Below are 14,031 nucleotides of genomic sequence, written 5' to 3'. Positions count from 1 at the left end.
TGTATTAATTTTAGCTTTGTATTTTTGACATTTTGATGTGAAGTTTCAACAAGAATTCCAGTCTTTGTTTCTGAGAGAGAAATTGAGAGAAGAACAATGAGAAGAATGAATTCTTTTGTGACAAATGCACCCCAGGTCAGTGTCATGTCCACATTTTGTTGAAAAATGTTTTTATTATTGAAGCCATTCAAGAATTTAATTCTCTACCTTGGTAATGATATCTAAAGTCTTCCCATTCTATGATTTATCCTTGTTTTCTTCTCTTATAATCAAGCAAAAATCTTTAGATCATTCATCCACAAAGCTCAGCCTTGGTCCATTATATTGTCACTTGATTTTATGCTCCAATGACATAAATTTTTATGGAATTAATGTACCTGCCATTCTGAAAGAGAATTATTGTAAATGGTGTTCATAGAAATATACTGATGGCCATTTTTTTTGCATAGAATAGGATTTGTGTCCTTTTATATCTGTGAAGAAGGAAGGTTTCATGTGCCTCATACATTGCATTTCTAGAATGGTCAGATTTCCAGAAACAGGCTTATGAAAATGGTCCTTTTCACTGACATCACTGAGCAGTTCATGCCAAAGTACAAGTCGAAGAAACTCACCGTCTTGACTCTGAATATTAAATATCATAGCACCCTATACAGTACATAATGGGAGAAATAATGTGTCTTTCTCTTGCCATAACATTGATTTCTCTGTGAAGATCATGGTTTCTCTTTTTGGCATTTTATGTCAAACAGTGGTGTTGGATGTGCTGACACATGAAATCTGTTTGTCACAAAAAAGGGTCTGTTCAGTGCTCAGTGGTAAATTCTCAATAGACAGATGATTATTTTTCTCTTATTTTATTTTTCATAAGGGGCATAAGCACTACCGTCTCCACTTTGTACTTCTATCATGTGGAATTATGTTACTAAGAATTTTCTAGACAGGATTGACTTGATGCTGTGCATGAAGAATCAATTTTCAAGCATCAACAGATATCCCTCTTAATTCATTTACTGTGTTTCTATTTTTTGGAAGAAGAAGGTTCCTTTTACCCTGTGTCTTCCCTCTCCCTGAAACTATGTTTCCTGAAGGGAGAAATTCTAAGATTAGTGGTGATGGTTCTATTTCTTTCTCTTTTTTTGGGGGGTTTTCAATACAGGGTTTTTCTGTATTGTTTTGGAGGCTGTCCTGGAAGTAGCTCTGTAGACCAGGCTGGCCTCGAACTCACAGAGATCCTCCTGCCTCTGCCTCCTGAGTGCTGGGATTAAAAGCATGCGCCACCAACGCCCAGCCTATTTCTTTCTTTACAGTATTATTCTATGTATGTATATGAGTGTTCATATGCATATTTTTATGTACATTGCATGGTGCATTATGCCCCTGGATGTCTGTGGTTGGCACCAAACCCTTGGCACTAAAGTCAGGCATTGTAGGGAGCTGCTGTGTGTAGCGAGAGAATTAAATTAAGTTTGCTCTGCCCAAACAGCAAGCGCCTTTAATCTCTGAGTCATTTCTCCAGACCACAGGTTTACACTCTAATGCACATTTGTGACAGATAATACATAACCATGCATCTTACAGTTTTAAAGTGAAGGAACAGTTATAGATATTTATCTATGCAGCCTAAAATTCTGCTAGATGAATGAGCTCTAATACAGAAGAAATGAATAAAGTTGAAATTAGAAGATTCACATTTTCAACTGACCCAATTTCCTGAAGTATATTCAAAATTAATGAAAAGTTAGTATAATCATCATTACTCAATTTAATTCATCATTCACAGAAAATGTTTCTACTTCATTTGAATGCATTGGCACATATGCCATTTATTTACAGATATATTCTCATTGTATAGTGAAACACCACATGGAGTGTATGAAATTGTCCTAATCTGTATTGCTTGTATCCACTTTTATAAAAGTTTAAATAATCTTAATGCTGTCTAATGTTGGCTTCTCAATTACTTCATGCTTGTGAAGGTATTCTAAAATAACTTCACAAAGTATTTGATTCTATGTGGGTTTTGGACCATTGATGTGCATATTGATTACAGTGCTTACTCTTTAAAGAAAGAAACTCTGATTTTAATTCATCCGTAAATTCTGCACTCTATATTCTACCTATTTGTTCTAGAAAGGCTTCAGCACCGGACCTGGGCCTCATGATCTGAACTGAGCATTTTTAGAATAGAGTAAGGTGAGGCCCAGCTGCAGCATGATTGATCTAGTGTCCAGTATTAAGCAAGGTCGAACAATTACAGAATTTGGAAAAATAGTTTGCTCATCATAACTTGACCGTCTGAGACATGATACTAGGGTCTTGTTTGATATCAAAACATAAAGGTACATTCCTACCTCTAGTGCTCAAATGTGTAACTATATAACATAAAGTTTGCTGGTTATAAGACTATTAAGTCATTCTCTTTTCACATTTAGTAAAAAAAAATACAGTAAAGGCCAGCTATTTAGAAAGTATCTTTGATTTAAAATTAAATTTTAATTTAGGTTTATGTATATTGGTATATTTGCCAAGATTTATGTGTGCATGCTATGTATGCTTCCCGCTGCAGAGTTCAGATGAGTGCGTTGGTTCTTCTAGAACTGGTGTTGAAATCTGTTGTATGATGCCCTGAGTGTGCTGGGAACCACACTGCATTTTGAAAGACTTTAAAAGACTGTATCGAGTCAAAACTGGAGATAAAATTTTCAGATGCAGTGATGATGGCAAATCCTTTTTCTGCTGCTCAGGCATTAGAAAATATCAGAAAATTCATAAGCGAGAAACACCACATGAATGTAAGTAGTGTAACAAGTCATTCTACACATTGTCTATGTTGGAGCAACAATGCCTAACTTCTCACACGTCTCAAGCACTTCTATTCCTGATTCATTGCTGTGCCTTATCTTCGTTATAAAACTGCTTGTGATTCTTCTGATATCTTTTCTCTAGGAAAGCATATTGTGCAGCAGCACATGGTAACTAAAACATGGTAAACAGGTAATTTTTCCATTACAGAGTCTGTTATCGTTCAGGGATGTGGCTGTGGACCTCTCACAGGAAGAATGGGAATGTCTAAACTGTGCTCAGAGGGCTTTGTACATGGATGTGATGCTGGAGAATTACAACAACCTACTCTTTGTGGGTAAGAATGTTCTTGTACAATCCCTGATTCATCCTTTGTATTTACCTACTTTATGTATATTTAACCTCTGAACTATCTAGAGACTTCAGCTCTAAGGCAAATTCTAGTTATTAACAACTTGCATCATGATTTGTTTTCATTTTTATGTGTTCTCTGGAAGAATAGCCAATGCTATATTCTGTGTAATCACTCCAGCCCTCTTATGTTTTTAAAGAAAACTTTAAAATTAAAAAAAATGTATATTCAGGTCAAGGGACTATTTTACAGTATACATAACAATTGTAATATTTTGATATTACTATTAACCTACTCACTCCTGATTTTTAAAAAATCAGAACGTTATTAGTAGAGGAAAAAGTGATGATTGAAAGAATGTTCTTCCTTTTGAATTTTTGTACTCCTTTTGGTTTCTTGAGACAGGGTTTCTCTATAATTGCTTTGGAGCCTGTCCTGACACTTGCTCTGTAGACCAGGCTGACTTCGAACTCACAGAGATCCACCTGTCTCTGCCTCCCAAGAGCTGGGATTAAAGGGATGCGCCACCAATGCACAGGGAATGTTGTTCATTTTTGAGATGTACTTTCATTGTGGAAAATTGCTTTTCACCTCCTTATTCCCTACAACACCATGGAGAATTCAAAGGGAACAATTATCATAGCATGCTTTTAATCCTAGCACTGGATACTGAAGCAAGAAGGTATGCTGAGTTCCATATCACCCAGGGATATAGAGCTCCTAGCTCAACAGCGCCTCTCAGAGGTGTGACTCTGTCTCAAAATCATAAACAAGAAAATAGAGGATTATTCTCCATATGATTCTTTAGACGTCTCCTTTGTCAAAGTTATTTGTTGCTTGGTCACCCATTTGTCCTCCCTTCTGGAAGGTACAGTTTATATAAGAATGCGAGGCCTATTATTGGTCTCTGTGGTTTGATATAGATCAGATTGGAGGTTCTTATGAGCATCTATTTAATGATTGTGAATCAGAAAGTGCATTTGCTGAGAGCTGAATCCCTGAGAATTTCTTGTTTACATATCTTAGAAAGCATCAGTTATTGAATCTTTTACTCATTCATTAATCCATGTTATCCCTAACTGAATTAATTTTTCAGGGAACCATTGCACATTTGGTAAATATGAGACAGTCTTGGATCAAGGCACAAAGCATATTGTCCATGATCATATGAATATCCAAGAGAAACCTTCTCAATATAATGAAATTGGAGAAGTTATTCATGAACCTTCTGAAAGTGTACCGTATGACAGAAATGACATTGCAGAAAACTGCAAGGAGGGCTGTTTTTGTAGCCATGGAGACACCTCTGTTGAATCATTTAACAGAAACAGACATAAAAGTGGGAACACTGGAGAAGAACCTTACAAATACGAAGAGTGTGTAAACTCTTTAGATTTGTGTTCCATTGTTAGTCAAAATCAAAGAATCCACTCAGGAAAAGAAGAACACAAGGATACAGACTATGATAAACCTTTTGATCCTAAACACACACTCACAATGAAAGGAGCCAATACTGCCAAGAAGCCACAGCAATGCAAGAAATGTGGAAAATGGTTCAAGATGTACTCAAGCCTCAGCAGACATCAGAGAACTCATGCAGGAGAGAGACTTTCTGAATGTAAACAAGGTAATAGTCCCTTCTATACTTGGTCACACCTTGAATACAATGGTCGAACCTATACAGGAGAGAAACTTTACATATGTAATGAATGTGGTAAATCCTTTTGTAGATTTTCTCATCTTAAAAGACATCAGAGAATCCACACAGGTGACAAATATTACAAGTGTAGTGAATGTGAGAAATCCTTTACCCAGAAAGTCAGTCTTAGAGCTCATCAGAGAATCCACACAGGAGAGAAGCCTTACAAGTGTAGTGACTGTGACAGATCCTTTACCCAGAATAGCCATCTTAGAACTCATCAGAGAATGCATACAGGAGAGAAACCTTACAAGTGTAGTGAATGTGAGAAATCTTTTACCAATAGTAGCCATCTTAGAGCTCATCAACGAATACATACAGGAGAGAAACCATACAAATGTAGTGAATGTGACTTTACCTGTGGCTCTCATCTTAGAAGACATCAGAAAATACATACAGGAGAGAAAACTTACAAATGTAGTGAATGTGAGAAATCCTTTGCCGAGAAGAGCAGTCTTAGAATTCATCAAAAAATACATACAGGAGAGAATCTTTACAAGTGTAGTGAATGTGACAAATCCTTTATCCGGAAAGGCTGTCTTATAACTCATCAGAGAATACATACAGGAGAGAAACCTTATCAGTGTAGTGAATGTAACAAATCCTTTACCCAGAAAAGCAATCTTAGAACTCATCAGAGAATTCATTCAGGGGAAAAGCCTCACAAATGTTGTCACTGTGAGAAATCTTTTATCCAAAAAGCCAGCCTTAGAACACATCAAAAAATTCATATGAGAGATGCCTTAGGAATTTAAAGTATGCAGAAAAGCCTTGCTTGCTTCTCATGTAAGAAATCACCTGAAAATTCATAACTGTGGAGAAAGTTTTTCATAGAAAGTAAGGTGGAATTTGCTTTCACCGAACTCTGCCTTAACTGCAGTTGAAGCGTTTGTACCGGAGAATCATGAAAGAGAAACTTGTGAAAAACCTTTAAATAATGTTTAATCTTGGAAACAAGAATTTATGTTGAGGGAAGTTCTGAAAATGTCACAATGTAGGAAAATGTTCATTAAAACTTTATTTGTTCAACCTTGAATACTTCAAAATGAAGACACCTGAAGAACATGTTGTTGTGTAACAGTTTCCTGGAAACTGAATCCATCCACTCTGAAAGGAAGCTGAATGAGGAGGACATAGAACTTGAAACTCCAAAGAGCTTCAAGAAATCCCTGCATCTGACAAGATTCCATATGCTTAACTCACATGAAGAAACTCAGACAAATCATGCCCCTTAGTAAAAGATTTGGCAAGTTAAATCACCAAGACTGGCAGTCCTTTTGTTTGTTTGGTTTTGGTTTTTTGAGCTTTGAAGGCTGTCCTGGAACTAGCTCTTGTAGACCAGGCTGGATCTGTCTGCCTCTGCCTCCCGTGTGTGGGGATTAAAGGCATGTACCACCACTGCCCAGCGCTGACTGGCTGTTCTTTAACCTGTAGATATACTCATGTTTGCTCTGGGTATCCAGTATTCATTAGGTGTATCCCATGCTGGTTGATTCTAATGATGACAGCTGGTTTTTGTTTTGTTTTGTTTTGTTTTGTTTTGTTTTGTTTTGCCCCATAGCTCTGGTAAAGTATTCCTTTCCCATATTTCTATAAGGAAGGCAAATAAAGCTGATTGGGTCAACAAGTTACATTTGGTTCTATTTTCAGTTGCCAGTTGGGGGTGAACAGATGCATATATATGTTTTATTTCTCTAAAAAAAGTGTTTCATGAAACATGCTGAATCCATTAGTTTTTTTCTCCAAACTTGTACATAGATACAGAAGCTGTTCTCAAGGCCTCAGCATGAGGGTTGCAACCCCTTTGGGTGTCAAACTACCCTCTCTGGGGTTGCTAAGACCATACAAAACATGTATTTCTGATGGCCTTAGGAACTGAAACACTGTTCCTTCATACATCTTAAGTCGGGATGGCCCACATGCAGATATGCCCATATCGGGCACCTAGAACTGTAGTAATGGGCTTGCAGCATTTGGAACTTGGTACCACTGTACCAGAGTGAAAACATTCGAGTCAAGTAAAGTACAGAAGCTTGTGTTCAATGCTCCAGGCTTACTGCCATAGTAGGACTCATATAAGATAAAAGGAATCTACACATACAGAATTTCAAAGGTTTGGGAACCTCAGGAGGCTGTTCTCATCCTTGCATTCTGAGGAGGAGTGATAAAGAGGTATACAAAATGATTAATGAAAAATACCTTCCAGTGTCATCCAAACTGGGCTGTTTACAGGCATGGATATAAACTCAAGCAAATACCCACATTTCAACCAAACTCCAATCACACTCAGAAAAATCCTGCCTGTGGGCAAATACTGCAGACCATTTTGATGTCTTCATGTCCTGCTCTACATTATCACCCTGCTTTGTAAGCCTCGAGAAGTGAATTCCAATTCCTTTCGTTATATCCTTTACACAATGCTAATATTTAAGACATTCCAGATTGTTCCCCATGAAACAAAACTCAATACATGTTTTTGCTGAGGACATACCTTTAGCTTAATTTCATGGGTGAGCCCATCTATACAAATATAAAATTATGAAGCTTTAAAGAGATAATCTATAAAAAAGACAATGTACATATTCACAAACAGCTCAGAAATCCCCCAAAGTGTGCAGGAAAATAAAGTTGATGTACTGGGATAGTATGAAAAGTAGTTAGTCTAACTCTAAAGCATTTTATTAGAATATTGTTTCTAAAAACAGGAAGAGTCAGATATGTTGGACCTTAGACAAGGTAGTATGTTATAGTGAACAAATCCACATAATTACCAAATTTCTTCGCATTTCAATACAGGAAGAGAGTTATATTCATAGGAAAATATTGCTTAGGATAGTTTGGTGTTCTCAGAAATGGTTTATTGAAACCTGAGCACGTATTTAGTGCAATCTTAGTAAATTCAGTTGTTTGTCTTCAAATGTTCACAGGTCATTTCTGTCAGGTACACTGACAACTGTGTGTGAAGAGTACATGGATAGATTGGGGCGGCACAATCATCAGGATTGAGGGTAAATGAAGCAGAGCCTCTGTAGGACTGGAACACTTGGCAGTATTTGTACAAAGACATGTTCAAGAGCCAGATTACAGGAGCCTGATGGGAATTCCTTGAGGGACCTCAGAGATTACTTTCCTAGGAATCAGGATCTAGCGGGTACTTGGGAACTCTTTCAGTTTCAGGACACCCTGGGGGACAGCCTGGGGGACTCACGAGTCAGCTGGGCCATGAGGAACCCAGTGGGGCTTGCACAACTCAAATTCGGGCACATTGAACTGGCCATGAGATGTAATCTGTTTCTCCACTTCTGAGCAGGTAGACATGCTCTCAAATGCTGTTATTCAGACATCTACCTCTGTCAGTTGTAGCACAAATTCTAGTTGGTAATGATAAGAAAAAAACAGAATCAGATATTAGGGGGAAACCTGAAAGATCGTAGAGGAAAAGCAGCCAACCACATAAAAGTTCTTACCTCTACCAAGGCTCAAACCAAAGTGGGTGATCCTGTCCTCAGTGTGACTGCATCCTGACTGACTCCTGTCTTTCCCCATCTAATATTCCTCTCTATTGCTGGTATTAAAAGTATGCACCACCACGGGTCAGCCTCTGTGGCTAACTAGTGTGACTGCTGGCATTAAAGTGGTGTGCCACAACTGCCTGGCCTGTATGGCTGACTGGTGTGGCTAGCTTGTTGTCTCTGGTATTCAGACAAGTTTTATTTGTTAGATCGCTTCTGAAAAATAAAACAAGGAGGAGAAAATGCTAATCTGTTTATGGAGAACATAAGAGAGAGCATTGAACAGAGCCTCTCCTGAGAGAGTTCACTTGTAAACACACCCATCATCACTGTGGGGAAAAAGTGGCAAAAAGAAACACCAGAATACTGCAATCTGCATCTCCTCATAAACATATCTATTTTATGGCAAGATCAAGCAACATATTCCTTCCATCATCTGTGATTCTAGGGTGCTGTAATACTTATTCTTAAAATTAAAGACAGAAAGTCCCTTTTAATTCTGCTTTTCTGTAAATTGCTCACTGATGTCAGTGAAAAGGTCCATGTATTTGCATGTTTACATTCATTATCCTGTTTCTGGAAACATTTCATTCCTGAACAGGAATCTATTTTGTGCATGAAACCACCCTTCCTCAGTATTATAAAAGGACACAATAATCTATTGAGCCTTGGGTAGTAAATCAGTATTTTCCCGGGTATACAAATGGACTTTGGACTCCCATCCAACAATGAGAAATGCACTCTCACCCTGGACTCTTGGGGGAGGGTCTAGGCCCTGCCCTGGATGAAATGACAGACTATATACACCCCCATGGAGGCCCTCACCCTCCCTGAGGAAATGAGGGGACTGGGGGGGGTTGGTGGGAGGGTACGGGATTAAAAAAATAAAAAATAAATAAATAAAAGTACACAAGTCCATCCTGTGTAAAAAATGGCCATCAATATTCTTTGAGCTTCATTTATCATAGATTCTCTTATAGAATTACAGATGTCAAATCCATGGAAATTTTTATCCTCGTGGTATAAAACAGAGAAAATAAAATGGGAATACTCTCTATTATGTTGTAAAAATACCTAAGACTTAATATTATGAGATGGGGGAAAAGAAAAACATAGAAAATAAACAGTTTTGATAACATTGCCAGAGGTGAAGACTTAGAAAAAGTCTTAAGTATTTTAAATTCCATATTAAGCATAACTCTGAGGAATTCAAGGGTCAACATTTCATTTATTAGGTATATGTGATTTGGGGGGGGGGTTCGAGACACAGTTACTCTGTGGCTTTAGAGGCTGTCCTGGAACTAGCTCTTGTAGACCAGGCTGGCCTCGAATTCACAGAGATCCACCTTACTCTGCCTCCCGAGTGCTGGGATTAAGGGTGTGCGCCACCACTGCCCAGCTCAGTATACTTGATTTTAAATAAACTTTACTTGTTTGTAATTACTTGCTTTAGCTGTCATCTAGAAACACACAGAAGACTAAATGAAGTGTGTCCTTGAATATAAATTACTACTGGTCAATGGTGGTACATATCTTTAAGCCCAGAAATCAGAAGGCAGAAGAAGACGGATCTGGTCTACAGAGTGAGTTCCAGGACATCCAGAACTACACATAGAGAAACACTGTCTCAAAAACACAAAATAAGCCAAAAAAAATTACCTTAATACATAGCATGATTGCAATCACAATTTTGAGCAATTAAAGAGTTTGATCATTTATAAGGTGGGTGAATATTAACATGCATGTACAAATTATCTTTAATAGTTTACAAGTTAGCAGCTTTGATAAAATTAGTGTTTTACAGTTTTAACCATATTAAATTTTAGCCTTAAGAATACAATATTTGGATTGAAGCTCTTTTAAAATCAAATTATAAATAATAAATACAGTCTATAGAGAAAAATGGTAATTTTGGAAGACCACAAATATAGTCAATAAAATATTGGAAACCTTATATTTTTATTTGTATATTATACCATTACAGAATATTATAATTTCCTCTATGTCTCAGTTTATCCAAATAGTTAAAGGTTAAGGAAATTAGCAAAGGCAAAGAGGTTAGTCATATATATTTATGTCAATTATTCTTAATATAAATAGACTTTAAAAATTCTAAACTTGTTTATTATTAAATATTTTTAGATAGTGTGGACATATTTTCTAAAATTTTTAGGACAGGAAAGATTATATAATAATGCAGCATAAACCATATTGTCTCTGAGACCTGTTGCTTTTTAAGTTACATATAGGTATGCAATTGCAAATTAAGTTTACCTATGTACACATTCTTAAGTCTAACCTTTTTTACAAGTTTCAAGTTTGTTCACTTGGAATTTCATGAGCACCCCTACCAACCCACCGACAATGTTATTAAGAGTCCTGAGAGATAAAGATTACAGTTTTGCAAGAAATGTGAATATTCAAGACCTCAAGTGAGGGAACATTTAAAAAAAAAAAAACAAGAACAAAGAAAGGGGAGAAGTAAAAAGCTAGACATATTTAGTTACATTTAGCCATCTTAATTTTTGATAAACCCATTTTGTTTAAACAAACTGAAATAACCTGAGACATAATAGTAACAAATAAATGTACCATTGTTGTAAGAAAAAAGTTTTCCCCTAAGGGGTGTTAGACAATATCTGGGGCCTTCACCCAACAATATAACAGCTTTCCATTGTTGCATAGGTGGACGCCATCCTCATTGCCAGTTGTTAGCCTGTATACCAGTTTCTCCAGAATGCCTTGATGCTTTGGGGTGTCATAGAATTTGGGCCTAATTGCATACAACCAGTTGGGAGTAGTTACTGGATGCTTAGGTGAGGATCCAATGACCTTGCATATCTACTTCTTTTAAAAGAATATTAGTTTTCCTCCATGTATTAGGGAGCCTGGTTGGTCTGGGGGAATCCCAGATGAGCCCTCAAATGTTTTGCCTGCATCATGATCCCCCTCAGAGAACCACCACCAGGAAACTGAGTTCATATGTAAAAGCACCAACAAGAACACATCTACTCCAATAAAGCCACACCCCCTAATAGTGCCCTTCACTATGAGCTTATGGGATCCAATTAAATTCAAAGTACCATAAGGACTAATTTTGAATGTTAGGATACTAATACTAAACAGCAGTTTCATGACCATGACATCAGTATATACATACATTTTTATATATATTACATTGACCTGATATTTTCTTCATATCAAATAGCACTCTTGACATTAATGAACACTTGGATGGTTTCATTCTGTACCCCCACTCAAGTACTTTAAAGTGACAATGGGAGGGCACATGACATTTAATACTCTCATCATTTTACCCGATCATCCCGGTCATGGCATGGACCAATGCAAGTCTATCTCAGTTGATTTTAAGGAACTGCTCCAATCTCTTCCACTGTGTTGGAATAATAAACAGCTCTGAATTTCTTATGATCAAATTTGAGCAACAATAATAAACCTCTTCCAGGAATCTAGATTTCATTAAATACCAAAAAAAAACCTCTCAGAATTAATGATGGCTATTTAATCAATCTAAGAATTTAAAAGGTACTCAATGCGCTAAGCCAGAAGAATGACAAGTAAATGAATAAGGACACTAAGAAGATCACCAACTGTATTAAGACAATAAAAAGAAAAGCAGCCTGTGGCTCTGACACCTACAATATGGGACAATACATATGAAATGCTCAACTTTGGTGACGTAATTCAATAGCTTCACTGACTTAACCAGCAGAAACCAGATGGCACAGGAATGGAGAATTCATTGTTTTTTTTTTTTAACCTAACAAAAGGAAAATGAACTCATGAGCAGCAGTAGAATCAGAATGTGTCCACTCTGAATGTGGTTCCATGAGACAATCAGTGGAATTCACAGCAGCAACACAGAATTCAAGAAGAGTGTGACGATTAAGGTGGAATGCTCATGGGAAAAAGCTCTCGGTGGATGGCACTAAGTGCAGGTAAGTCTCAGAGAAAAATGCAAGGATTTTAGGGACCTTAGAATCCTAACTGCAATCAATGTGATTTCTTTCTCAATGCTCTTCACGTGTGAACCACATGTAACAGATTGTTCAGCATGCTTTAGGGGAAAATTAACTCAGCCCTTAACTCAACTTCTCTGATCAGACATTGAGTCTGATGGGTCGGTCATAGGACCCAATGAGAGAAGAAAGATACGCTTCTTACATCATATCTGACTGATTAGTGTGGAGGTTTTGGAGAGTTGGGTGCCTAGGGTTGAAATTAATGACATAGAGACTCAAGGACGTATATGAGAAGTAAATGCACCTACTTATGGCAATGAAGAAACTCAAATTCTTACAAATGGTTCTTCACCAATTCAAATAAGAGAGTGAATCTCCAAAGTAATATAATTAGATCTGAAGAGGGAACGCTGCAATACATGTCAGGGATTTCAATGTTATCTAATGAAATACTGTGGAAAGCCACTCAAAATTATTAAGAATTCAAGAAGAAAGGGATGATTTCCTAGAAACAAGGCAACAAATCAAACTTCTATGTAACAAACTAGGCCGAGCAAAAACCAAGTGCTGATACTGATGCAGTCATAGTTTCCTCTAACAGGGCCAGAGTTCTGGGAGGTATTCAGCACTGAATACTTTAAATAATTTAGACAAACATATACTAATTGTCCACAGACAATATTGCCAAAACTGAAAGAAAAGGAATGCTAGACAGTCATCAGAGAAAACTGGCTTTCCCGTGATACAAAAAGCAGATTCGGGAAAAAAAATAATTGCAAAGTAAAAATCACAGACCAGTTGCGAGGATAAACTTTTGACAGAGATTTTCTCTAATGAATATAGAAATGGAAGTCAAGTTGATTTAACAGCAGAGACGCAAGACTGATTTAACACCCACAAATCAATCAACTCAGGGAACAAAATATATAGAATCACTGAGAGAAGACAGACAATCATGTCAATATACCCATAAAAGGCCTGTGCCAAAATATCATATTTGCTTACTCAAAAATCTCTGAAGAATGGGGGAATAGAAGAATCATCAGCCTAATGAATACAGCAGTCAGCACCCTGAACCTAACATCACACAAAATGAAGAGAGCTACCATCATTTTACTCTAATCAGAAGGGAAACGAGGGTGTCCATTCCCTCCACACTCACTCAACACTTCAGTTCTTACAAAGAGCAAGAGGGATGAAGAAAATTTTCAATGTGTCAAATTAGAAAATTCAAAGGGCACTACTTCCCAAATTACAAGAAACACAATTGTTTACTTCAAAACTACAAACATTCCCAAAGAAATCAGGTCTGATTAATAACCCTCATAATCAGCTACATGAAAATCCAAGGAAATATCACTTGGGCTACTACACAAAGACACTATTATGAGAAGGCAGCAGGCCACTCAGTGTCTAAAACTGTCTTGGACACCCTGGAGTAGCATTCCAACTGCTAAAAGTGCTCTGCTGGCTGCTGTGCATGAAGAATCATCTCTCTCTCTCTCTCTCTCTCTCTCTCTCTCTCTCTCTCTCTCTCTCTCTCTCTCTCTGTGTGTGCGTGTGTGTGTATGTGTGTGTGTGTGTGTGCGTGTGTATGTGTCCATAAAAAAGAAAGCACAGTTCTGATAATCTTTGAAGTTTTAAAGCATGTGCTCTAAGTCTTCAACAAGATGAGAGTGA

At 37.3% G+C, this 14,031-nt stretch overlaps 1 protein-coding gene across 5 annotated transcripts in view; it reads left to right on the top strand.

Annotated features, from left to right (window-relative positions):
• The window catches only part of LOC106022619 (zinc finger protein 501-like), a 31,187-nt gene extending 24,700 nt beyond the window's left edge, over positions 1 to 6,487 (top strand). For 3 of the 5 annotated variants that reach the window (XM_040734103.1, XM_040734105.1, XM_040734106.1), the window contains exons 2-4: positions 44 to 135; positions 3,016 to 3,142; positions 4,254 to 6,487. In XM_040734103.1, the coding sequence (XP_040590037.1) occupies positions 97 to 135; positions 3,016 to 3,142; positions 4,254 to 5,611 (1,524 nt within the window). In that variant the 5' untranslated portion in view covers positions 44 to 96 and the 3' untranslated portion in view covers positions 5,612 to 6,487. Of the gene's footprint in view, positions 1 to 14; positions 136 to 3,015; positions 3,143 to 4,253 lie in introns of all 5 variants that reach the window. The other 2 variants (XM_040734104.1, XM_040734107.1) reach the window with 2 other exon arrangements.
• The last annotated feature ends 7,544 nt before the right edge of the window (positions 6,488 to 14,031 follow it).

Source organism: Mesocricetus auratus, unplaced genomic scaffold, assembly GCF_017639785.1.
Source record: "Mesocricetus auratus isolate SY011 unplaced genomic scaffold, BCM_Maur_2.0 Super-Scaffold_100037, whole genome shotgun sequence".
NCBI classification, from domain to species: domain Eukaryota; kingdom Metazoa; phylum Chordata; class Mammalia; order Rodentia; family Cricetidae; genus Mesocricetus; species Mesocricetus auratus.
The sequence above is the reverse complement of the archived record's forward strand: the minus strand, read 5'-3'. Positions and strand labels throughout refer to the sequence as shown.